The following is a 26,664-nucleotide window of genomic DNA, read 5'->3' on the forward strand; positions in this document are numbered from 1 at the left end:
AAATTCTTCAGGTCGGGCATTGTTTTCTTTATCGGAGAAGACTGAGGCAAAGAAGGCATTGAGGAGTTCAGCCCTTTCTGTGTCCCCTGTTTGCATTTCACCATCTTCTCCTCTGAGTGACCCCACTGTTTCTTTGTTCTTCCTTTTGCTACGGACATACCCATAAAAGCCTTTTTTGTTGCTTTTAACCTCTCTAGCAAGCCTGAGTTCATTCTGTGCTTTAGCTTTTCTGACTTGGTGTCTACACGTACTGGCTATTTGTTTGAATTCCTCTTTGGTTGTTTCCCCCCTTTTCCATTTTTTGTACACATCCTTTTTTAATCTTAATTCTGTTAAAAGTTCTTTAGATAGCCACCCTGGCTTCTTTAGGCACCTTCCATGTTTCCGTCTCATTGGTATTGCCTGACGTTGTGCTTTTACTATCTCCCTCTTAACAAACTCCCAGCCATCATGAACTCCCTTTCCTTTTAGTATTGCTGTCCATGGGATCTCGCCCAGCACTTCCCTAAGTTTTATGAAGTCGGCTTTCTTAAAGTCAAGAAATTGAGTCCTAGTATGCTTGGCTGCTCCTTTCCGCTGTATAGTAAACTTCAGAAGAGCATGATCACTCGCGCCTAATGATCCTTCCACATCTACCCCACTAACCAGGTCATCAACATTGGTTAGGACCAGATCTAAAATGGCTGTTCCTCTTGTTGCTTCTCCCACTTTCTGGACAATGAAGTTGTCTGCAAGGCCAGTGAGGAATCTGTTTGACCTTATGCTGAGTTTGACGTCCAACAAATATCCGGGTAATTGAAGTCCCCCATTACTACTATCTCCCTTCCTTTTGCATGCTTGGCCATCTGTTCCAGGAAGGCATCATCTATGTCCTCCGTTTGGCTTGGGGATCTATAGTAAACTCCCACAATGAGGTCTCTGTTATTCTTCTCTCCCTTAATTTTGACCCAAATGCTCTCACTTTGGCTTTGAGGTTCTAAATCTTGGATCTCTTCACAGGTATACACATCCCTGACATATAACGCCACTCCTCCTCCTTTCTTGTCTGGTCTGTTTCTCTGAAATAGATTGTATCCCCCCATTATTACATTCCAATCGTGGGACTTATCCCACCAGGTTTCAGTGATGCCTATTATGTCATATTTAGTTTGCTGTACCAAGAGCTCAAGCTCATCTTGTTTATTTCCCATGCTTTGCGCATTAGTGTACAGACATTGAAGTCCATTAATCATTCCCCCGTGTCTCTTATTTAAGGATTTTTTCCTCCCACCACTAGGTCCGCGTGCTGTTTGCTCCATTTGGTCTATGACATTTGGATGATCATCTTCATCAATTGATAGACTCCTACCTTCAGGAGCACTGTCTCCCTCCCCCACATTAGTCAGTTTAAAGCCCTCCTGATGAGGTTTCTGAGATTTTTGGCAAAAACATTTCTCCCAACCGTTGTGAGGTGCAGCCCATCACTTGCCAGAAGTCCATCTTCAAGAAACTGCAGTCCGTGATCTAAGAATCCAAACCGTTCCTGTTTACACCATTTGCGAAGCCAGCTGTTCACTTCCACTATTTTCCCCTCTCTCCCTGGGCCACGTCGTTCAACTGGGAGGACAGATGAGATGACAATTTGTGCATTTAATTGCTTCAATTTCCTGCCCAGAGCCTCGTAGTCTCTTTTGATCTTCTGGAGGCTATTGCTTGCAGTGTCATTGGTTCCCACATGAACCAAGAGGAAGGGGTATTTGTCAGTGGGTTTTATGATTCCTTGCAGTCGTTCAGTTACATCTTGGATCTTAGCCCTGGGGAGACAGCACACTTCCCGAGACATCTTGTCAGGCCCACAGATCACTGCTTCTGTTCCCCTCAGTAGGGAATCCCCTATCACCACTACACGCCTCCTCTTAGGTTTGGTCGGGGTTCTTCCGTGAGCTGTCCGTTCCAAGGTCGCCTGCACATTCCCTGAGGACTGACTTTGCTGCTCGTCTTCATATACCTGATTGACTGTAATGAGGGAGAGATCCTCAAATGGAGTCTGCTCTTCGTCTTCCATGCTAGAGGAGAGGACCTCAAAGCGATTGTGTATTTCTAAACAATCAGAGTGAACCCTGGGCCTCCTACTTCTTTGAGTCACGTTTCTCCATATATCTGGCTCCTGTGTTGGTGAACTATCCTCCTTCTCAGGGGAGACCCCTGTCTCCTCCTTGACGGTGGGGACGGTGTGCTCTGTTGCTTCCAAGAAGTGCTCTGTTGCTTCCAAGAAGAGATGGTGGGACAGTGTTCTTGAAGAAACCAACATGAGTTTGACCAAACTGTGGGAGGCAGTGGAAGACAGGAGTGCCTGGTGTGCTCTGGTCCAGGGGGTCACAAAGAGTCAGACATGACTAAATGACTAAACAACAACAGCTGTTATGTTTAGATGTGCACCATGTTTAGATGCAGGGCTTTTTTCAGCTGGACCTTGCTGGAACTCAGTTCCAGCCCTTCTCAGATGGACACCATTCCCATTCTAAGAGAATGAGAGACGTGTTCATGGTGAGTGCCGGCACCTCTTTTTCTAGAAAAATAGCACTGCTTAGATGGGGCTGGTTGGAGTCCAGCAACATTTGGAGGGCCACAGGTTCCCCATAGCTGCTATACCAGAAGCATCATCTTTACATCTTGTATATGAGGTTCCAGAAATGTCATATTGTCCACTTTTGGACTAGGTGGACCTGATCTAGAAATGTTGATCTTTTTATTTTTTATTTTTTTATAATAATATTTATTAGAGTTTCAAATAGTACAGAAAACAAAAATTATTTTTTTTTAAAAAAAATCATCCTTTACAATCCCATTTTCAATAGCTTTTTTCCACGACTTCCCCTCACCTCCCCTTCTTGTATTCCAAGTCCAAGTATTTATCCAACAAGTTCTTATCCCTAATTTTTTAACCTTAATTTGTTATTATCTTTATTTATATTAAATTTTTAACCTTAATTCATTATTATATTTAGTTCAATTTATATATCAACTTTTAACTTATATACCTCAATCATTTGTAAAAAACTTTTTCTAAGGTCGACCCTGTTTCCCTTCCACAAATTCCCCATTCTAATACTAATAGCAACACAAAATTAAACACAGAATAGAAAAAATCAACCCCCCTTTGGATTTCCAAACCCCACCCTTCCTTTCCCGGTTTCAATCCCAAAACCATAGTCCATTAGTTCATCTATTATCAGCCTGGCAGCCTCACGTCCGAGGCCCTTAAATCTCTCTCACTCCCTTTCTGCCGGCTTCTTTGAAAGTCCCTTGTATTTAACACCCAGTCTCGGAGGGGCACTCTCTCTATAATATCCATGTTCCTTCCAGCCAGGCCTCCTTGTTTAAAGGTGGAGCTCAAATCCTGTTTCTTAGATCCAAATGTCCCAAGAGCTCCAGCTTCCACCTTGATCAAATTAATAGTCCATAGATCTTCAGATCCTCACAAAAGGAGATCTTTCCATTCCTCATTTCTAAGTTGAAACCAAGTTTTCCTCTTCCAATCCTTATTTTCTTTTATATCCATCTTGACAGGCCTCCGGCTCTCATTTGCCTTCTGTAACATTGCAGCCCCTCCTTTCTGCTCCTCCTGTTCAGCGTATTTTTCTTGTCCAGCTGCCTGGGTTTTGTACGTCAAGTCCTTTTCCAGCTCAGTAGATACATTTGCTGTTGACTTCAAATTTGTAGCACTTGTAGACAAAACATGACCTTGCTCGTACATCTTTCGCAACTTTCCCATGAGAAAGACAACCTCATCCAAGTCAGCCAGTATTTTCCGACCTATTTCCATTCTTGTAATGTCCCTGAACCCCCTCTAGAGGGATTCTGGTTATTTAGTATTCCTTTCACTTCCAATCCAAAAGTCAAGTTAATTTGTTTCAGTCCTTCTTTATTTTCAACAACTTGTAACAATATAACTGGCTAAACCAAAGCTTTCTATTTTTTTCGACTTTGACAGCTAATTTGACAGCTGTCAAAATCTTCTGTATCTCCTCAGCAGGCTCCTCTCGCGGATCACTCCCGGTCCCGGGAAGGGTGGCACTTGATCAGAAAATAAGCTCTTATCCTCCAGCACAGTAATTTATACTTTTAAATCCGTGGAATTAATAACTTTTATCCAAAAAAGAAAAAAAGACTCTTCTCTCGACCTTAGCTGTCAAATCCTTGCTTTAAAATGTTTACAATGGGGGGGGGGGAGACGGACTTCCTCTTTGGACCTCCCCCGCTCGTGCCGAATCCACAAAAAGGGAAAAATTTTAATCCAGTTTCCAAATTACTCACGGGTTGTTGTTCTTGGTTTTTAGTCCAAATTTTTAAAGGAAGAAGTCAGTGCTCTCCGACGAATGGCATGCGGCTTCGCTCGGCAGGGGAAGCAGTAGACTCACAGCACCGTGCCGCTCCCCGTCCCCCATTCCGTAGCCTTTAAAAAGGCTCCTTCGCGGGTCGGGAGGGCGCTAACGGTGCCCGCCGAGTCACCAGGTCCACGGGCATCTGCGCCCGTGGTTTTTGAGGGTCCCCGCGTCGCCGGCGCGGCAGAACCCAACCCCTGTCGAGCAGACTCCCTCCGGAGCTCGGAGGGAATCTGCCATTCAGCGATGGCGCCAACCCGGAAGTCCTCCTGATCTAGAAATGTTGATCAGGCATTGCTGAGCACCTGCCAAGACCCAAACCCTTGCAGCAGGGCGCATTTGCCATTCTGTGGATTCTCCTGGTCCAGCAGTTTCTCCCCTGTTGATGCCTGTTCACCTCTGAGCATGCAAGAAATGACAAGAGTAGGGAAATGGAGCTCTTCTGCTGCACAGTTGTGCGGTTTTGGTCCAGAGGGAGATGGCAAGCAGGTGGGCAGTGGCGCCTTGGAGAGGAGGGCATCCCCCAGGTGACAGCATGCAAGATTTTTGCAGCATCCACGTGACATCATCCTCATCAGAACACCATCCCATTATATCCAGATTTACCATTCCTGCTGTGATTTATCCCCCCCCCAATCTGGATTAAATAGGAAAATGATGTGGATGGCGTTGAGTGGACATTGCACAAAACTTGCATGCAGGAGCAGCATTGATTCCACTGCTGCATGCTCTGCCTTAGTGAGATGTCCCCATGCACCAATCCTGCATTGCCCTGTGCCTGGTGCTGGAGCATCATCAAGGGGACAGGACTTATCGTACATGCTGCTGCAGACCACTTGGTTCATTCAGACTGAAGGCACGAAGAGGGCTTAAGTCATTCACATTACAGATTTACCTGCAACAAGGACTCAGTTGCGTTGAGACGTTACACACCTGTGAAAACGAATCTGCTGCCCTGAGCAACTTTAGCTGCTCATCATGTAGAATGTTTTATTAAGTTTATCTTGCATCTTCTGCTGTCATCAGCTGGTTAGTTGTGAAGCATTTGATCTAACACTGAGTCCCTGCATGGTCAATATATCTGGGCATTTCACAATAGCAACTGATTCCCCATCAAGCTGTAATGAAGAAAAATTCAACAGATGTTTTCTATTTATTTGCACAATGCCTTCCTTAAACTATGGGGATTTTTAGCTTTAAATATTTAGCTTGTTTCTGGATTCATCCTGTTCATGGGCTCCTGTCTCTGCAAAGATTTGTGTTTTGGCTTCCCGTTTGTTATACATTTCCCTGGTGTCTGGTCTAGGGCTGTTATTAAATGTTTCACCTTCAAAATAAATAATTTATTTTATGAACATCCAAAGGTGACTGTTTTAGGAAGAATAGCTTCATATGTTTAAAAAGCAGACAGTCAGTGTGAATCTCCCCAGTTCTCCAACTCTGAGATCACTTTGCAACTCCAAGCGATTTTGAGGAGTATATAAAACCAAGGTTTAGGACAATATACTGAGTCCTTTAGCAAGATTTATAAATAATAATAATAATAATAATAATAATAATAATAATAATAATAATAATAATAATAATATATTTAAGCAGTTTTCATGAAATTATATAGAATATTCAGTAAAATAGTGATAAAAACGGACTTTAAAAATAGTGGACATAATAAAATTTTCAAAAATATAGATAAAAAACAAGATCTTTCTTTAAAAAAACCTGAATGTAATAAGATTGCATGTCAGGTTAGTCTTGCCTAAACAAAAAAGTGTTTTGCAGTTCTGAATATGTTTAATTACTTATTCAACTCCCTGCATTCAAGAGAAGCCTCAGAAATCCATTGCACAAATCTCCACTTGCCAATTTTTCCTCCTCAGTGCTTCTGTTAAAGGTGCAGGATCTCTCTCCTTTGCATCCAGTCCCTCTGTTTCTGGCTCACTGTTTCCAGCACCTGCTGAGATTGACATCCCAGCTGGAGTTGGACTTGGCCTTAACTGCGCATCCTCTCTGGTGTCACTGACTGCTAACCTGTCCCCTCTAAGGAAGCAAAGCAGTGACAAGAGCAAGGAGCCTCTGCTCACCTTTCACTTTCTCTCGTGACTGTAGAGTTAGGCCCCATGTGAGATGGTAAACAAATGGGCATTGGCAACAGGAGGGAGGAGGAGGAGGAGGTCATCTTGCCCCTCCACAAAACCTGGTCTGGTTGGTGCATGGTATTTTGAGCTACATTCAACCATGGCTAGCAGCCAGTGAGGAGGTGCAGGTGGAACACCACTGCTCTTTGGCTGGGGTGGTGCATGGTGGCTCAGCGGTCGCACACAGCACCGGGCCATGCCTTGCCCTCCCCTCTCCCTCTTGGTAAGGGCCAGCAACCCATTGTGTTGGGAAGCTGGGACAGCTACATCCTCTCACTTGGGCTGCTATGCTGTGTGTGAACCCTGCTCAGCCGCTCTGCTATGATCTGAATGCAAAAAATCAGTTCGTGGCTAGCATTGGACTCCTTCAAAATAAAAGCCTGAGAAGGCAGCAGTTTTTGAAATATCTACTAAATGGTCAGCTTATTTCCAGCTCACAATGACAATAGGAAGCTGAATTGGATCATAAGCTCAGTATTGTCTACTACAGTAACTGGCAAAGGCTCTCCACGATTTCAGGCAGGGCTCTCTGCTAGCCCTCATGGGTGCAGCTGGGGGGGGGGTAGGGGGCAACTGCCCCCCAAATCAATAAAAAGCAATAAAAATACTTAACTAACTGAGGTTCTGCTGCCTCTAACAGAAGCCTGCCCCCACTCTAAGAGATGCCAAGGGTTAAACCTGGGATCTTTTGTATGAAGAAATAAAGGTTGATCCAGTTTCTCTCGCTGCTCCCCTGGTCTGCCAAAAGCAACTTAATCCATTCCTGGGCTGAAGCAAAGAAGCACCAGTCAGCTACCAGCAGGTGTGTTTTGGGGTGTCTAGGGGTGAAGCCTTGATTAAAAACACCAGTTTCCTTTGTGAAATTTATTGTCATGATTTGAGAAAATGACCTGTCACTGATCATTAAGGTTGGAAGTTGATGGAGCTGAGCTTCCAAGTGTGCTTAGGCTGCCTTTTGTTGGGTGCTGCCCAAGCACAGAAGCACCTGGGCAAGAAGCGGGAGCCCCTTGGGTTCCTTCTGCCACTGCCCCCTTGCCGTGGTTTGCTTTGCGTGACTCACAGCTGCTTGAGTTTTATCAGGCTCTCGCTTCATGGTTCTGTGGTTGTTTTGGTCAGGGTGTTTCTATGGCAACGGAGAGTGCAGAGTTGCCATGAGTTCCAAGAAAAACAAACATGTCCAGCACGCTTCCCCTTGCGCAGCTCTGCTGTCTGTCCGTGCTGATCCAAAAATCCTTCCTGCCTCTCCCTCTTGCCGGTAGCAGAGATAAACACAGCGGTCGAAGCAATTGCAGCATGTGGGTAATAAATCCAGACACACACAAAGGCTTTCTTTATCTTCTCTTGCCTTTAATCATGAAGTAAAACAGCTCTTAAATCAACCCGGCGAGAACTGACACATCTTGCATCCTCTCTCCGCGAAAACGAAACCAGAGTGAAACTCTCGGAGTCAAGCCACTCCCATAGAAGTTTCTAACCACGCCTCAGGGAAGAGACGTCACCACAGAACTCTTTAACCCTGTGAGTTCTGAAACCCATAACACCCCCTCTCGTCTCGAACCCTGAGGGAAACTGTGAACCCCTATTTACAGACCTCTTTGAGTTCAACTCACCTTCCATTGCCTTTTGCCTCCCACTGGCTTTTATCCCAGGCAATTGTTGAACCCCTTCAACATTCCCAGAATCACACTGTGCGACACTTTCCCACGCACCCGTGACCTGAAACCCCTCTGACCCACCTGGGCCAGCAGTTGTGTCTCCTCCGTCAGACTTTTCCCCCTCTGACTTGACAACCCGTCCGTGAGCTTTCTCCATTACGCTTACCGGAGATGAAGCCTCACACCTGGACATTCCTTTCACAACCCTTGGAGATGCCCAAACCTGCCCTGACCCCTGACCCTGGACCTGTTCCCCATCACCGGGTTCTGAACCCTGATCCTGGACCTGGTCCCCATCACCGGGATCAGCCTCTGCCTCCCTCTCCTCCCCTTGAGGAGACTTTGCACCCGTCACCTGGTGACGTATTCCCTTTTCCTTGAAAAACTCCTCCAGAGCAGACCCAGTAAACTGTGACCCACGGTCGCTCCTGAACTCTTGCACCTTGGTGGAGAAACTCAGTTCCACCTCCGCAACCCAATCCTGGATCAGTTGCGCCACCTCCCCCTGTGATTTGAGAGAGAAACACCAGCCAACCTGGCTGTGGTGATCTGTCAGCGACAGCACATACCTGGCCCCACCCAGACTCTCACACCTCTTGGGTCCTGACAGATCTGTGTGAACCAGCTCAAAGGGCTCTTTGGTTACCCTTCCAAACCCGGGAAAACCAAGCACCTTTGCACCTTTGCATGCCCTGCACCCTTGGGACCTCCCACATTGTGTGATTTTACACCCTTTTGTGCACCTGGGCAACTTCTGCACATGACTGGGAACCTTAGCACACTGCACCTGTGCTTTTCCAGCATTCCCACAACCCTCCAGAGGTGACTCCAGAACAAAGACATTGTTCTCCCTCTGCACGTTGACCAGTTGTCTCCCTCCTCTGAAAATGGAACAGGTGTCATTTTCAAAACAAATTTTGAACCTCTGCTTCACAAGAGCTGGTACAGATAACAGACAACAATGCATTCCCGGTACAACGTGGATCTTCAGCTGCGCCTGCAAAAAAGGAATATACACGTCAACTATTTCAGAAACCTGCTTTTGGGAACCGTTTGCAAACTGCACAATTTTCCCATCCAAAACAGCCCTGCAGTCCCGCAGCCCCCCAGCAGGCGTCTCTCCAATCAGGTGGTGACTGGCTTCACTGTCGATTATAAACTTCACAGCTGTGTCCCTGCTGGTATTGTTTTTCAAAGTTGCCATGCCAACAAACGTCCCGCTGCCTCTGTCCTTGGCAGCCTCTGAAACCGCAACATCCTGCGTTGCTCTGAAGACTGGACTTCTCTCAGAGCTCCCAGACAACTCTGCAGGCCTTATCTCCCTCTGCAGCAGATGGCTGACCTTGACACATCTAGCAGTGTCCTGTTTCCCAGGCTTCGACTTTCGACGCAAACAACTCTTGGCAGCCTTTGGAAAAAGAGGCTTCTCTGTGCTTTTACAGCTCTGCGCCCCCCCACTGCTCCCAGGGCTCCCAGGACGCTTTCCTGCACCCCCAGTGGTAGGTAAAGGGCTCCCAGCAGCTTGCCTCTCTCCAAGCTCCTCACGCAGACACGTTGCAGTAGTGATAGTCCCTTGACCCCCCCTCAGGGGTCCCACAGCCTTTCCCAGCTGTGCACTGGCTTCCACGGAGGTGATTAGTGCCCTCTGGCCTTCCCTGTTCTGATGCAGCCATCTCCCGGCCCTTGCTTCCGCCCCCAGCGTTGCACACTTCCTGTAGAGCTGGCCAAGCGACCGCAGGTTTCCTTGCATCCAGAACTATAGGCCTCAAATCAGCACTTACGTTGTCAGCCAAAAACGCCATCACACGCTCCTCAGCTTGGCTTGTAACTGCCCCAGCTGACGTAGACGTCTGTGTGACCAATTCCCAGAGCTTGGCTCCAACTAGGGACAACTCTGCTAAATAACTCCACTCCAGCCACGTCTGGATTGTTAACTTTTCACATGGCAGCTTAAGCTCAAAGCCATGTTCCTGGGACTGAGCCATCTCCTCCTCCCCCGGGGTAAGCTTACTCACGACAGCACCAGCTTCCTCCGGCCTCCGGCAGATCGGCTCTCCTCCCCAGCGAGCTCCTTCCAGCCTCAAAGACAGCTCCGGCTGGCCCCAGCAATTTTCCTGCTGGCTCCCCCACATGTGGGACGTTCCTGCAATGCTTCAAAGCTTTGGCACGGATCCATAACCTATGGCAACGGAGAGTGCAGAGTTGCCATGAGTTCCAAGAAAAACAAACATGTCCAGCACGCTTCCCCTTGCGCAGCTCTGCTGTCTGTCCGTGCTGATCCAAAAATCCTTCCTGCCTCTCCCTCTTGCCGGTAGCAGAGATAAACACAGCGGTCGAAGCAATTGCAGCATGTGGGTAATAAATCCAGACACACACAAAGGCTTTCTTTATCTTCTCTTGCCTTTAATCATGAAGTAAAACAGCTCTTAAATCAACCCGGCGAGAACTGACACATCTTGCATCCTCTCTCCGCGAAAACGAAACCAGAGTGAAACTCTCGGAGTCAAGCCACTCCCATAGAAGTTTCTAACCACGCCTCAGGGAAGAGACGTCACCACAGAACTCTTTAACCCTGTGAGTTCTGAAACCCATAACAGTTTCCATCCAGTGTTTATCCCTAGCTGTCAAGCAGCACTTTTCCGGTCATGGCTTAATGTTCTGTGACATAAAACTACACACCTAGGACTGCTTTCCTGGGAGCAAATCCACTGAATTCAATGGCACTTGCTTCTGAGCAAATGCCTATAGGTTCGCAATGTAACGCATTGTGATGCCTTTGTACACCCCAGCCCTAGAGGATTTAAAGCCAACTTCTTCATGGGCATTTCCACATCTGCCTGCTCCACCCCCTCCCCCAACAAGATGCCGGTGCTGCTTTTAAGCACTTCACCATAGACAGAAATTAAATTGGTGCAGCTTTCCTCTTTGCTACCTGGCCATGTTGAGAAAAGCTGCAAGGAAAAATAATCATTCCTCTGTCTTTCCCCCCAAAGGCTGGCTGCATCTACCCCCTGAGAAATTATCACATCACTAGCAATTACTTGAAATTAAGACTGGTTGAAAGTTCTAACAGGAATTCTTTTGGTGATTTTATTTTAAATGCTGTTTTTGTGTGTTTTCCAGATCCTGGGTCATCACAGCCCCAGCAGTTGCCACTTTCCCTTTCATTTTCTTTCCCATGAGCCCCTGGGGTGAACGCAAGAAGCATTGCCCTCACTCTCCTTGGCTTCATGGAGTCCTAGTATCCACTGTAGGGACTCATGGGAAACATGAACTTCCACTGGCAGTTCCAGAACCATGTTTTCCCAGTGGTATTGTCTGCTGCTGTTTTTACTTCCTTTAATTCCCACTTCAATGCTCCCTTTCCCTCTGCCCATTTTTGCAGAACGAGAATCTGGGTGGATAAATTGATGGAGGGGTGGGATACATTTCACAAAAAGCCTAGTAGGTAAGTTTACAAGTAAGAACAAGAAGAAGTTGAACATGGCCTCTGGACCCCAAAAGAGCAACTGAATGTTGGAGTGTGACCCCTCCAGCAACCCCATCCAAAGTATGTTCTACAACTACTCTAAGATCACCAGAAACCAAACCAACACTACATTCACATCATAATTATGAGAATCAGTCATTGGTTTGTTTACCTTCATTTAATCCAAAAGTGATACAGGACACTGATTCAAGACTTCCTCTGCCTCTCTGGGATCAGAAGATAGAAATCAGAGAGGAACATGACCAAGTCATTTTGTTATCCTGCAAAGGAGGGTGCAACAAAAATGCCGATTCTTCAAGCAAAAAGAAGACACACAGTGCATGGAAAGGATTCAGATATAGCCCATGCAGCTGTGTGAATACAGAGACCCAGTGGACAATTCCGAAAGACTGGGCAGAGAATACAAAATCCAATAAACCTTTATAACATTCTCTATACACGATTAGCTCCTGATTGTCACATGTGTGAAGCTTTCCTGCAATATAATTGGATAACAGAACATGTGGACAACTCATGTATACATTTTCAGAATTATGAATTATGGCACCCAGGTATCAGAGACATGTACTGTGCATGCAGATACTAAGGATGTGAGCATAGGTGCATGCAGTGGTGTGCTGTGCTGTCTTGACATCTGCCCCAGGTTATGGCATTCACCTGGGTCCCAGGTCATGATACCCAGGTATCAATTTCCTATAGATGTTAAACAGCATAGGAGGCAAGTTGCATCCTTGTGGCAGCATCCTTGTGGCAACCTTACCAAAAACTGCAGCAATCTCCTACCACCATCTCCTCAGCCCATCTTCCCTGGAAGGACTGAAGTTAGAACAAAATGGTCCCACCAAGCCACACTCCGGCTAGGACATTTCCAATGAAGAGAATTGCTCCCCTTCTCCACCTCCTGATGAAGATCATCCACGGTGGTTCCTGTTCAAGAACTAGACAGGCAACCAGATTGGAAAGCACCTAAAAAACCAATTTCATCCAATAAACTCAGAAGTTGGGTGACACACTACATACTTAAGCAACTTGCCCGCACACTGCAAATTTGCAATGTTCAGATCAGGCAGGTCAAGTGCTAGTCTGTTTAAGACTTTCAGGAGTGTCAGAACCACACCTTCCCTTAATATTTGTAATAGCTGCTCCTCAGTGCCCTAGTTGCTTTCCAGCAGTCCAATAAGGGCAAGTAGCATCAATAATGTGCTTGGAAGTTTTCTTCTCTCTAAATATCTTGTTTACATCTTCAGATTATGCAATCCGAAGAGTAGACAAAGAGAGCCCATCCCATGGCCACACCACAATGCTCTTGAATTTGAGAACCCTTTCTATATTTTTCTGAAATGGCCAAGATTATCGAAATGCTGATAAACTGAAAAAACTGCTCTGGTGTTCATGAGCTTTTGTGCAGTCCTTTTTCAAAGTGTAGTTTGGGCTCAGAGATGTGGAATGTGGTTTTTGGCTAAATGGGTTGTTTGTCCCTTTCCACATCTTATGATGGATCCTGCTGAGTTGCTGCTTTTCTTCCTTCAAGCGTATCTCAAATGTTTTGAGCAAACACTAACATGTTCAGTCTTAGGCTGGCCTAAATTGACAAAAGGTGTATCTCTTTGCTTTGGCAGGACCCATGGGCAAATTGAGCACATCAGATTAATAATATAGAACAGGGCTTGGTTTCAATAGAGGAGAAAAGAATGTAGGCTGAATTGCCCTTTGGATGGAAATGAGGAATCTGTGTTGTTTGTAGGTATTAATTCCTATTGCTAAATTAGCTCTTTCAACACCTGAAATACTTCCTGACCCCCCCTTTGTGCTCCCAATCTACATCATTGCCCAATGCATCTGAGGTGGTTATCTAGTATACAAAGCCCTTAACAACTTGGGATCAGTTTACCTATGAGACTGCCTTAACTCACATGTGCCCACTTGACTGCTTTGATTGGCAGAATTGGCACTATTACAGGAGGCACATAAGACCTGTTTTGCATTTGCAAGAACTCAGATGTAAACAGGCCCCAAGCTGTTAGGGCTTTAGACACTAACAGTAGCACCCAGCGGAAGGGGTGGGGTGGGGTGGGGGTGGTCTGCCCTGGGTGTCATCCTGAGGGTGTGTGTGACAAAACCCCCCTGGACGCAATCACTGCCTCGCCAGATCGCCCCACCCCTGGGTGCACAGCATGTGCGCCACTCCGGGTGCCCGAGCGGCTAGTTCCGCCACTGGTAGCACCTTGAACTTGGCTGGTAGCAGGGTCTGCTGTCAGCAATCATGCTGCAACAGTCTGCACTAACTGTAGCTTTGGGATCGAGCACAAAGGAAGCTGCACATAGAGCACTGAAGTAAAATCCACGAAGTGATGATGAATTTAAGATTCGGGGGGGGGGGGAATGAGAAACAGAGATAAACTGACATCAACAGAGACAGGGCCTTCTTCATAGTGATGCTCTGGCCCCAGTTTTCTTTTCACAGGCAGGTTTGTCTGGTGCTGAGCTTGCTATATTTTCAGTGCCAAATGAAAACCTTTCTTGTTTCTCAGGCCATTTAGTTTGCATTCCTATATTCACTTTTATGGGAGTGAGTCCCATTGAATTCAGCTGGACTTAGTTCAGAGTAGAACATTTGCTATGTTTTAATTATTTATTTATGGCATTGGGTAATTGGAACAGATTAGAGATTCTGTTGGTTTACTGCCTGCCTGGCTGCCCAGCAGTCTCCCTGCCTGAGCTGGGGGATCTGGTCTTGGCAGCGATGTTCAGGACTCCCAGACTGTTGGTTCTTGGGAACATCAATATCCATGCCAAGGTGGGTGGCTCAGGACTTCATGGCTGCCATGACAACGTGGCTGTCCCAACATGTCACTGGTCCGACACATATGGCTGGTCACACTCTGGATTTGTCACACTCTGTGTGACAAAATCCCCCTGGACACAATCACTGCCTCACCAGATCGCCCCGCCCCTGGGTGCACAGCATGTGCGCCACTCCGGGTGCCCGGAGTGTGTTTTAGAGTGTGTTTTCAGCTTTATGCAGAGAACACACAGCTCTAATTTTCCTTTACATCTATAGATTTGACAGTGGATGTGCTGGACCAATGTCTTGTCCCAGTAATGGTCTGGATGGGAGCCAACAAACTGAAGCTCAGTCCAGAGAAGACTGAGGCCCTGTTAGTAGGTGGTTCCCTAGACCAGATGGATGGAAGATTGCCTGCTGCTGATGGGGTTACTCTCTCTGATGGAGCAGATACGTAGCTTAGGGGTACTTCTGGAATTTCTGCTTTTGCTTGAGACTCAGGTGGCCTCAATGGCAGAGAGTGCCTTCCATCAGCTTTTTGCCTAACTTCTGTGGCCTATGCTCTGGTAACCTCCAGGTTGGATCACTGCAAGGTGTTGTGTGTGGGGCTGCCTCTGAAGACAGTTAGAAAACTTCAGCTGGTGCAAAATTTGACAGCCAGGTTGCTCATCAAAATGAGATGGTTTGAGCATTCTGTATATCCCTGATGCTGGCCCGACTGCACTGGCTGCCAATTAGTTTCCAGTCCCAATTGAAAGTGCTGATGCTGACCTATAAATGCCTTAAGGACCACCTTTCCCCATTCAAACCGACCCAGACCCTGCACTTGTCGTTTGAGGCTCTTCTTTATGTCCCCCATCCCAGAGAGGTCCGGCGGTTACAACACAAGAACAAGTCTTTTCTGTGGTGGCTTCTCATCTGTGGGTGCTGGTGCCATCTACATGTCTTTAAGTGCCAGGCGAAAACATTCCTCTTTACCTTCAGCCATTAAATAATCTATGGCCTGTTAAATGTTGGCCAGTATTTTTATGATTATTTTATTATTATGCTGTGTATTATGTCTTTATTATTATGCTGCATAAATTATGTTCTTAATGTTGTACACCACTCTGGGATCTTTGGATAAATGTATATAAATGGAATATATAAAATATATTTGTAGATGGGGCAGTATAGGTCTTATTACCAACTGAATTAGTTTAGTTTTCAAAGCTCTGCATGTAAAAATTCTCAATGTCTTAATGACAAAGCATAATGTCTTATGGTGTAATGCCTTACATACCTCTGCCAAATAAGCCTCATTGTGTTTGATGGGTGTAACTCCCAGGGAATTGTACATAGATTGTGTGTGTAGGATACAGCTTTAGTTTGTAATGGAAACAGACAACTGAATGAATAACAGTAGAAAAGGATAGATTTTTAAAAGTTTACATCCAAAATGCCTCTGCACAGTAGTTATTATGAACAGAATCAAAGTTACAACATGTACCAGAAGATTGCTAATGATTTTTGCTCTTGATTACAGAGTCTCTATTAGATAACCATATTTAAATACTTTTGCCAAGCTCTTAACAAAGAAAGAGATGACAGCTTATGATTCTATAACAGCACACTAAAGCAAATTGTGTAAATATGATATGTTCACAATTTTATTTCCCATAGCACTACAGATATATTCAAATATATTCAAATACGGGGGGAAATTAAAATTGATTTTTCATCAAAATTCAAAACTTGTTAATTAGATTCAGACATTAAGATTTCCCTTTCTTAGTTAAGCAGATTTAAGATTTTCTAAATGACTGTTAATTGCTAAACACATTTGTTTTTACAGATAGAAAGAAAACCCAAATTACATGAAAACATCTGCTACAAAATGTTCTGCTCTATAGCTGGCCTTGCAAGTCTGATTAGCATCTGATGTGGTCAAGTCCTCCTGTTCCCTGCAGTGACATTATGAATTCTTCTGTGGAATCTTGATGGTGACTGTCTTGACTTCTGTATACTCATGAAGGCCATATTCTCCACTTAAAGAGAGAGAGAGAGACCATCAGAATAGCAACAATATTTAATATATCTGTGATCCAGCATGTTCAATGTCCAAGAGCTGCAAATATCATCTGACAGTGTATTTTGATCAGATGTTACAGGAAGCTTGGATAGCCAGAGATGTCAGTCTCTGTGACAGCCTTTTTTATGATGACAGACAGAGCCTGGGAAGCTTTGGCTTGGCAACTGAGTGGCTAGGAGTGGAATTTGAACACTACGGTCAATGAGCTACTTTTGAAAGTTAAACCATGTGCCTCCTTCAGCTTACACTGGTTGGTTGAGGGGGTTTCAAATGAGAACTTGGCAGTGTCAATTGGTTGACTGATAAGGGGGTGTTTCAATCAAGTCTGACAGAAGCCATTTCCTGTTTATGGAAGTGAAAGGACCAGCATTCTAGTACAATGTCTATTCATTGCCATGAAGCTTCAAGAGAGTCTGACAAAGGGCGTATTTCTAGTGACTGTGTCCAAATTCTCTTAGACACAACAGCAGCCAGCCATGGACTCTGCAGAAATCATTGTCTTCCTCTGAGGCCTAATGCATGATCTGGGCTAGATAAGATTTCAGAATAGAAATCAGCTTCTTCGCCAAAAAAGGCTATTTGCTCACCAAGAAGGCACAGAGGCTTGCATTCTGTATGGATCTGTGCTATCAAATACCATTTTATGACATCTTTAAATGGAAGTTTGGAGTAGCTTCAGGCAATATTCTAGTGGCATTTGTTTTCCTGCTAGAATGGACTGTTTTGTAAAACTGAAATGAATTGTACATTCACATTTTTTCATTTCAGTTTTACAAAACAGTCCATTCTAGTAGGAAAACAAATGCCACTAGAATATCTAACAGGGCAAACTTCTGGATAGAAAATGTAATTAGCAATGTTGAAGAATTCCAATGAAAACAGAAGCAAAAGCTACCGATGTTCACTTATTCACGCCATGCCCAGAATAGAAACCAATCCAGCAAATACTGATCAGTCTTTGCTGTTGTTTCTCAGTCCCAAAAATATATATAATTGATTATGGTTCCCACCCCCACCCCCATTTTGGATTGTGTTGAAATGAATAGTGTGGAAGTAATTGCATCATTCATTATGTTAAATTGATAAATAATTATGTAAATTATATTAAATAGTGAACAGTGAGATGTATAACTTGGCATTTGGTAGAAAAGAAACCACTGCAAAACAGAAACAGCACATGTTATTTCCTTCCTAATTGTAACTGATATGGACAGCATATTTTAGGATTAGTTAATACAACCCACAGTTTCTACAGTGGTGAATGTTCCTTTCCTGTCTTCCCTGACTGGTTACTCATTCTTATAAGCCAAAGCAGCGGAAATGCCAGGAGAGCAAAGGCAGACTTCCTGGAAATAAGAATGTTGTAGTGGTGACATTTTGTGCAAATACGAACTTGCTCAGATAAAATCTCTGAAATCTGTATCTGAAACAAATCCCCACTGACTTTACTTACAGCTCTCGGCCATTTCCTGACATTTTGAATCCCCCGAAAGGAACCTGAGCAGCCACTGCGCTATAGCAGTTCACCCTGAAGAAAAAGAGAAGATGGAGCAACTTAGTCATGGGCAGAAATTCTGCTAGGTCATAAGAGCTAGCTGAGTTTCTTTACAGAATCTTGTGCTATGTGCATACTTTAAAAATCAGAATAAACATGAATTTCTTTCATGTCACAAAAATACAAGTATGCCTTCAGAACTGCTGCAAGCTCTTCTGTATGTCTGCTACCTAACAGTAGAAATTGTTCAATTATTCAACCCAGTTCATAGAAAATACAGAAATACAGTACTGTCTACATGTGGAGTAGCATGTTGTTCAGTGATTAGTATGGATAGTGAGCTTTCAGACTTAAATCCCTGCTCTGATAAGGATTCCTTGGGTTGTTTGCCTCTAAATTTTTGCAGTGTGTCAGCTTGAGATGGTTTACCAGCTACACACTTTCCTGAAGAAGAATGGCCTTGTCACAATGATTCATGCCTTAGTCTACTACTCTAATGGATTGTAGGTGGGGGTGCCTTTGGAAAATATTCAGAAAATGCAATGGTCTTGGTGATTCACCGGCTTAATTGGTTCCCAGGCAGTTCCTGCACAAAAATGAAAATGTTGGTATTATCCTTTGAAGCACTAAATGGTCTGCGTCATCAGACCCCAAAGAACACCTGCTCCCATTTGTGCCTACCTGTGTGCTGAGATCTTCCTCAAAGGCCCAACCTCATGTGCTCCCACCATTTGCAGCATGGCAGATGGTGATGTGAGTTAGCAGTGGCACAGAAGCTGCAGAACTGCATCCCTTGAGAAATGTTTTTCAAAATTGTGCCTAACTCATGATGCCATCTGATGGGCAGGGTTGTATTTTGTGTTGGCTGCACATGCCTGTTATTGGAGCAGAATCCATCAGCTGATAAGCAGAGGTTAAACCTTGCTCAGTTTCACAGGAGTCCATGCAAACCCCTTCTTGATTCAGAACGGCATTTACACGGAAACTGCTGCTAAAACTAAGCTGTTTGCCTGGAATCTCTTGCAAAAAAGGAGGAAATAACCAACTTTGGGACCTCAAAGCACCTTGCATCTGATGTCATTGGGATGTCAGATGATTGACAGGTGGGTGGCATGTGATGCCAATTCTGATAAGGGTATGACCCCTGAAGCAAAAAAGATTCTTTGTTATAAAACTACAGTCTAAAGATGTAGGAAGAGGTAGCAGACTCTTCATGTCTCAAAGATGCTATTCAGGTTTGAGGTTACACAGCTTTTCTCTCTCTTCAGGTACTCTGTGTGCCTTCAGCTCATAAATACCCATTAAATCGTGCTGTAAGCCTTCTATGTAAGGTTAATTTGGGTAAAATAACAACACCAAGGGTACTTACCAGACTGTTCCAGCCTGAAGAGCAGCTGCAAATGTCAGAGCTTTGTTAATGTCTTTGGTAAACACTCCAGCTGCTAGACCATAATGAGTATTGTTTGCTCTTTTTATAACTTCATCAACAGTCTTGAACTTCATGATTTGCTGAACTGGCCCAAAAATCTGTTTGAAATCAAAACAGGTCTTAAAGTATTATTCTCATTAGTGATCAAATCAGTGCTCTTTGACACTGTGATTACTTTATAAGTTTAGACCCACATTTCCCCTATGAAACTTACCAACCTGCCTGCTCCTTCCCTATCACATTAATCTTCATAACTCCATTAAATGGAACACAGAGATTCTCTATAGCATGGTTCATGGAGATTTCGATTCAAATAAATGTAGGATCTCCTATTATAGCTATTGCCTTCAGAGGAGAACCAGAAAGATGTTCAGCAGTTTGGAAAACAAGTCCTCCAAAGAAATATCGAATATTGGGCTGAGTATGTTTAACCCAGAGAGAAGACTAAGAGAGAGGAAATGAGAGCATTCTTCAAACATCCAAAGGTCTGTCACACGGAAGAAGTTTAACACCGGTTCTCTGCTGCCGGAGGATGCAGGACAAGATAATTTGCTGTATAATTCTGTCTACCCAGAACTATTGAATTCAGTGGGGCTGACTCCCAGGTAAATGGGATCAGGATTGTAGCATTAGGGCTTGTCTACTCAGAAGCAAAATGTGGGTTTGCAGCTGTAGGATGTAAAGGCAACCACAAAGCACCCACCCCATCACACTGGACCTTCCCTTCATTAAGCATGGGTTGTTTCAATCCTTAAGGTAAAGGGACCCCTGACCATTAGGTCCAGTCATGACCGACTCTGGGGTTGCGGCGCTCATCTCGTTTTATTGGCCGAGGGAGCCAGCGTACAGCTTCCGGGTCATGTGGCCAGCAGGACTAAGCCACTTCTGGTGAACCAGAGCAGCGCACAGAAATGCCGTTTACCTTCCCGCCGGAGCGGTACCTATTTATCTACTTGCACTTGACGTGCTTTCAAACTGCTAGGATGGCAGGAGCATGGAGCAGGAGCAGGGACCGAGCAATGGGAGCTCACCCCGTCACGGGGATTCGAACTGCCGACCTTCTGATCGGCAAATCCTAGGCTCTGTGGTTTAACCCAGAGCTCCACCCGCATCCCTAGTTTCAATCCTTAGAAAGTGTAAAATAGCCAAGGGTGAAACACACATACATTTAAACAGGGGAAGGTCCGGGAGGACTTCGTGAAGATGCCCCTCGATTAAAGGGGAGATCGCTTAATCTAGCTAATAGATTTGCCTAACAGTGAAAACAGTTTGAAAATGAAACCAACTGCCTTGCGTGTGCACGTGTGCTTTCCTTTGCTGGAGATTTTCAAGCTGAGGCCAGACAGCCATCTGTTGGGGGAGCTCCAGCTCTCAGGTTCCTGCATTGCAGGGGATGGGACTAGATGACTTTTAGGATCCTTTCCAATTCTACAATTCTGTGATTCTGTGAAATAACCTTCCATGCTCTCTCTGATGCCATGATTTACACAGTGGAGAAAGAAACCTGCAAACCTGAAACTTCTTTCACAATGCCTGCATATAGAAGGAGGGGTGGGGTGGGAAAGGAATAGCTGAACTGGGGATGGAGAATTCTATTTATACTTTATGTCACTTTCACACATTTTCACACTCTAATAAGTCTGCTCCATTTCTTCATTAGTCTGGGTCATTTTTGGGAGGGGGGAACACCTCATATTTATACTTGGATTTTAAAGCATCTTGTCTAAATATATCCTTGTGATGAGTGTGCAAGTAAATTGTTATTAAACTCCTTATTGTGTGCTTCTATTTAAAAATTAAGAACACATTTGTGTTTTCATCTCATAAATGTTTATTGGAGATTTGCTTATCTACAAGTTTCTGCATAAGTAAGAAAACAAAGTTTAAAAAATCGTTTCATTCCTTTTGTTTGTTTGAACTATTGTTACAAGAACACATTTCCACTAGACTCACCATTTTATATAAATATTGAACCATTTGTGGCCCTCATCATTTTCATCCCGATGAAAAAGTACAATGTTTTTGTTTCTAGAGTTTGTGTGGAGAGAAATTCCCACATGAACTTTTTGTTTATTCACTGAATTCAAGAAAAGGCAGCTTTTTTCCTAATCAGAATGTAAGGAGTACCAGGCTGGGTCAAACCTTTCCTGGGAAGAGGTCAGTGTGGTGCAAACCAGGATCAGAGAGACCTGGGTTCAACTCTCCACTCAGCCACAGAAGTGATATTGGACCTGTCACTATCTCAGCCTCAACTAGGGTTGCCATATTTCAAGAATACAAAACTTGCCGCCCACAAAAGGCAAAGAGTTATACTCAAACACACACTTTCTGGTTATGTTGGCAAAACCCCAGGCATTTGCAGATTTTTTGAAATCCCCTCCCCATGCTAATTTTGCCAGGCATATGGTACCCCTTGCCTAAACTATCTCACAGGATTGTTATGAGGATAAAATGGGCAGGGGAGAACCAAGTTTGTTGACTGGAGTTGTTTGGGTGAAGGGTGGCTAGAAATATACACACACATGCAGACGCAGAGAGAGCAGCCAGAAGCAACAATAAAGATCACAAGGCACCCTCAATATCTCCGGAGGTTATATTTCTAGTTTTCACATCTGAGGACATTGAGACAGGCAACTGCTTTTAAAGAAAGGTGATAGTCTGGAAGAAAGCTCACTTCTCACACTTTCTATTGTCACACTTTGATCACTGGTCAACCAGGTTTTGAAGTCCTTTGAAACAATACAAAACATGCAAAGCTTGCTTAGCAGAGGTAACACTGGGATCCATGCACACACTATGGGCAATTCCTCTTCTGCATAAGGTGGAATAAGGCATAAGGCAGTTGATGCATAAGTTCTTCAGGTTAAGACACCTTCTGGTCTGGTTCATTTGTAAGGTGCTTACTATGACTTCCAAAATCAATACTTTCTCTCTAAGTCAGTCATCGTTTTATAAACTGCCACATTTATCAATGTCTTTGGTAAAGACAATAGAGCTGGAAACCAGCCTCCCACCAACCAGGCACTCTCAGGATGTTTGGGACTACATCTCCTATCAGCTTCAGTGTTGGCTGCAGCAGATAGGAACTGAAGTCCAACTACACAGAGGGTGCTAGGCTGGTGAAGGTTGTGTTAAACCAGGCCTCGTTTTTCTCTGCCCTCAGACCCTCTGCATAAACCCTTTATTTGCACAGAAGCTGAAACCACAGGACAATCCCATGCAAGTTTACTCAGAAGTGAGTCCGACTGTGCTCATCTGGTGCTTAATACTAGTACTGCAGGATTGCAGCCATGCAGTACCATCCTATATTCAGTAAAACGTGCTGAGCTCGTGACATGCAAATACTGGCTGGTATTCAAGTAAGTTGTACCCAGAGACAACTCTTCAAAATGAATGAATGTGACTATGTTAGGCCCATTAATTTCAGTGGGTCTGCTCTGAGTAAAATTTGAATGCCAGCTACTCGCTTTAATTTTATTTCAATTGTTACAACAATCTATAGGAGCCAACGGAGCCATTTCCATATATTGCCAGAATATATTTAAACAATAAATGTCACTGTTTGTACAAATCAGTATACAGTACTCCAGGTCTAACTGTTTTTCTTTTCAAAAGCACAAATCCAGAACCATCTTAGAATTTGCTTGCAGGAAAAGTTAGGAGGATAGCCTCACCAGGATTGTCAAGCCCTGACTTGCATTTCCTTGCTGCTTGACTTCAGTTTCCCTCTTTGTTTCAGGACATGAGTTATGGACATGAGCAGCTAGTCACATATAGCCACTGGTGGCCTCGCATTTGGATGTGCCTTCTCCATCACCTCAAAAGATGCATTTTGCCAGTTCAGTGAGACTCAGATGAGCATCATTATGGGGAGTGTGCATCCCGATGTGTGTCAGCAATAGATGCAGGAGGAGGGGTATGCCTGTGTCAGATCCATGGCTTTTTGCAGTGGGAGGGGGCTTGGCCAAGGCTGTCTCAGTGGGGGCCCTCATTTCAGAGGAGGCCACTTCTCCCCCTCCCCACTGTTGCTGCTGCCAATTTGATTTTCTCTCCTAATCTACATCAGATGCAGACCCTCCAAATGTCCCTATTTTCCAGGGATGTCCCTGATTTAGATTTGCCATCCCAGTTTCTGATTTGATCCCGGAATGTCCTGCTTTTCCTTAGGACATCCCTATTTTCATGTTGGAGGGTATGACATCACCTCCCAGAGGGAAGGAATAAGAGATGAGGAAGGTACTGCTCTTTGTCATGGCTCCTCTGACCTCTTCCTTGCTGAGGCTAATGGGCACTACAGTAAGGAGCAGCAGCAGCAGCAGGGACAGGAGTCTCCAGGGACAAGGTGTGGGCCTCTTATTGGGGCATGGGCCTTGTCAGAGAATGCTGGGAGGAAGATTTTCACAACTGTAGTGCCCTTCAGCTTCTTTGGAAATCTGGATGTATTTGATGACTGCCAAAAACATCTGAAAGTATTAATTCCTGCTGACCTGTTCTATTTAGTTGACCCAAATTAACACACATAGCTGTAAAAACGTAGTTTTACACAGCCTAGATTGGGGCTGGGTAGGAAAGGAGTGAAAACTAATCTTCTACATGCTTGATTTTTAAAAGGCACATCTTGCATGGCAATTGAAACAGAATGTAGTCCAACATGCAGAATGTTCCGAATCAGCTTACCTCCTCTTTAGCAATGCGCATCTCATCTGTAACATTTGAGAAAACTGTAGGCTGGATGAAGTAGCCTTTGTCTCCCCAGGGGCCTCCTCCACATTCCAGTTTGGCTCCTTCTTTCTTCCCACTCTCAATTAGTGCCAGGATTCTATCATACTGCTCCTTATCAATCTAAATAAGAAATATTGCACTGATAAGTCACTCTCCCAGATATTTCTTTGGCCTTAAGATTAACAAAGCAGAAACAAAAACTCTACCAGCAAGAGATGGAGCAAGAAGTTGCCTCTGAGTGGTTGGATCCGTGCCACCTTTCCCCATGAAGTTCAGTAATTAGGACTTTAAGCACAAAAGAATTTTTCTTTTTTAAAGCAGCGCTGCTTATACAGCCTTGGCACTCCTGTGAGCCGTGGACTTTTGTAAACTCTCTCTGCTCAGTTTTACATTCAAGTATTTAACTTCTCCTTTTGCCTTATCCAATTTCTGTTAAAAAATATTTTTGGATGGCATTTTCAAACCAATGACTTTTCAGAAGTGAATTCAGAACTGATTTCAAGACTGCAATTACATTCAGTAGTTAGCAAAAGCTAGTCAGTAAAACCGATTATAAGCCGATTAGAGAGGAAACCCTACTGCTTAATTTGTACTATATCTTCATTTCTGGCATTTTCTGCACCAAAGGAAAGGTAGAAGAATTATGGACTTGTTATTTTTAGTGCAGAGTCTTAGATCCTTGACATATCCCACATGAGGGTTATAGAAGATCTCCAGGCATAGGACGGTATATAAATTCAATAAATAATAATAATAATAATAATAATAATAATAATAATAATAATAATAATAATAATAAAGGATGTTTCCAAATGTAGGTGTTGGGTTTGGGCTGTGTTTCTGAACAGCTAAGAACTGATTCCAATGTCATGGCTATGAGATGGAGATGGATGAAAACCTTTGAAATAAGGCTAGTGTAGAATGCTTGAAAACCACCCACAACACTGATGACCCAGATTGTGGGGAGAGTCTTTGCAACCCTTCTTGTGACTGGATACCTTCATGAGAACGCAAACACCATATTGTACTTATAATTGGCAGCAGGAGCATCCACACACGTCTGCCCCAACCCAGTGTTGAACCCCTGTTTCCGTAACACCCCCAGACTTTGTGTGTTGAGTGTAGATGTTTGTAAAGGGAACATGTCACATGAGCAGTTGCTCATGCTTAGGGGTTCCATGTGATTTTCAACTGTGTACAAATACAAAAGGTTTTCTTGCCAGAAAGCACATTGAACATTCAGCTGTAGGCTGGAGACAATGATGATGGGACCCTGCTCCTTCAGCTAACACATGTGTATGGCTTGAACAGGGCTAACATTTGCACTATATTTACAGCAGTTTCGCATCCTATAGATTCAGATGGGATAGGCCAAGGTTTTGTACATCAACACTTCCTGCTGCCCAAAGCCTCAAAGTCATATTGCCCACTTAAGCATTTGAATGCTAAATGCAGTTTATGAAATTTAGTCCCACTCTCCAAAGATCTGTGAAAGTTTCTTAATAAATAGTTCCATGTTAATCTGAACCTCCTAGTTTCACCACAAGCAGTTAGACTAGTATTATTTGTATTAAATATGCCTGTTTTGTAGGAAGAGGACTGTCCATCCATGAGCAAAATCAGAGTCAGAAATGCATTTTAAAATAAAAACCCAGATGTCTAATAAACAAGGCAAGCCTCATTCCTAATGACAGGTGCCAAAGTATTTGAACCTGTTTGCCAAAGTGTCATACATTGGGGTGATGTTCAGCCCCCCCCCCTGCAGGGTTGGGCTGACTGAACAGCATGGCAGAATTGTTGGTTAAAAAGGAGGTTGAAATCAGTTCCTTAAAGGCAGCCTGGACAGGTGTGCAGAGGAAAACAGGGAGAGGAAGCTTGCCTTGACCAGAAATCAAGAGAGTCAGGGAATGGTTAAAGTGGGAGTCAAGAGAGTTGCACACAGCTTTGATTTGATGCACAAAGTTTGTAGACAAGAAAGACAACTTATAGAGGGTCAGAAAAGGGCAGGAGCCAATGCAGTGAAGAAGGGGTCGCAAAGATCCTATAAAGCTACTTTGGCTCAGAAGGGTTTGTGGTTTTCTGCAGACTTGCAGTGGCATAAGAAGAAATACTCCATGCCATCTCCCAGGATGTCTGCATTTTGAGTCCACCTGTGGCTGACAACACTGACACAGGTGATAACCCTGACACAAAACACCGTTCCTTACCTGAGGACCTTGATTTACTCCCGGAGCCAGTGGGTTTCCAAGTACATTTTTCTTAGCCCTCTCAACACTCCTACGTACAAACTCATCATATATTGGCTCTTCCACAAAAATTCTAGACCCAGCTATGCAGCATTGTCCCTGATGGTAAAACAGGCCAATGTGTGCAAATTCCACAGCACTGTCCACTGTGAAGAAAGAGACACAGAAGAGGCCAACATTGAGCATCTCAGTCAAGACTGTAAATCAAAAACAGCAGTCCTTGCAACGTAATCTAACAATCTGGTTTTTCACTTGCTTAGACACCTCCCCAA

At 44.2% G+C, this 26,664-nt stretch overlaps 2 protein-coding genes across 4 annotated transcripts in view; one reads left to right on the forward strand and one right to left on the reverse strand.

Moving 5' to 3' along the window:
* Positions 1-21,198, forward strand: part of TMC1 (transmembrane channel like 1) — an 83,471-nt gene extending 62,273 nt beyond the window's left edge. For both annotated transcript variants that reach the window (XM_083464831.1, XM_083464830.1), the window contains one exon: positions 17,292-21,198. The gene's annotated coding sequence lies outside the window, so the exon portion shown is untranslated. The remainder of the gene's footprint in view (positions 1-17,291) is intronic.
* The window catches only part of ALDH1A1 (aldehyde dehydrogenase 1 family member A1), a 60,836-nt gene continuing 50,013 nt past the window's right edge, over positions 15,842-26,664 (reverse strand). For both annotated transcript variants that reach the window (XM_083464952.1, XM_083464951.1), the window contains 5 exons: positions 26,354-26,538; positions 24,102-24,266; positions 19,365-19,522; positions 17,954-18,028; positions 15,842-16,456 (listed from right to left, as the gene is read on the reverse strand). In XM_083464952.1, the coding sequence (XP_083321078.1) occupies positions 16,384-16,456; positions 17,954-18,028; positions 19,365-19,522; positions 24,102-24,266; positions 26,354-26,538 (656 nt within the window). In that variant the 3' untranslated portion in view covers positions 15,842-16,383. The remainder of the gene's footprint in view (positions 16,457-17,953; positions 18,029-19,364; positions 19,523-24,101; positions 24,267-26,353; positions 26,539-26,664) is intronic.

Source organism: Podarcis liolepis, assembly GCF_965112155.1.
Source record: "Podarcis liolepis genome assembly, chromosome: 11".
In the NCBI taxonomy this organism is placed as follows: domain Eukaryota; kingdom Metazoa; phylum Chordata; class Lepidosauria; order Squamata; family Lacertidae; genus Podarcis; species Podarcis liolepis.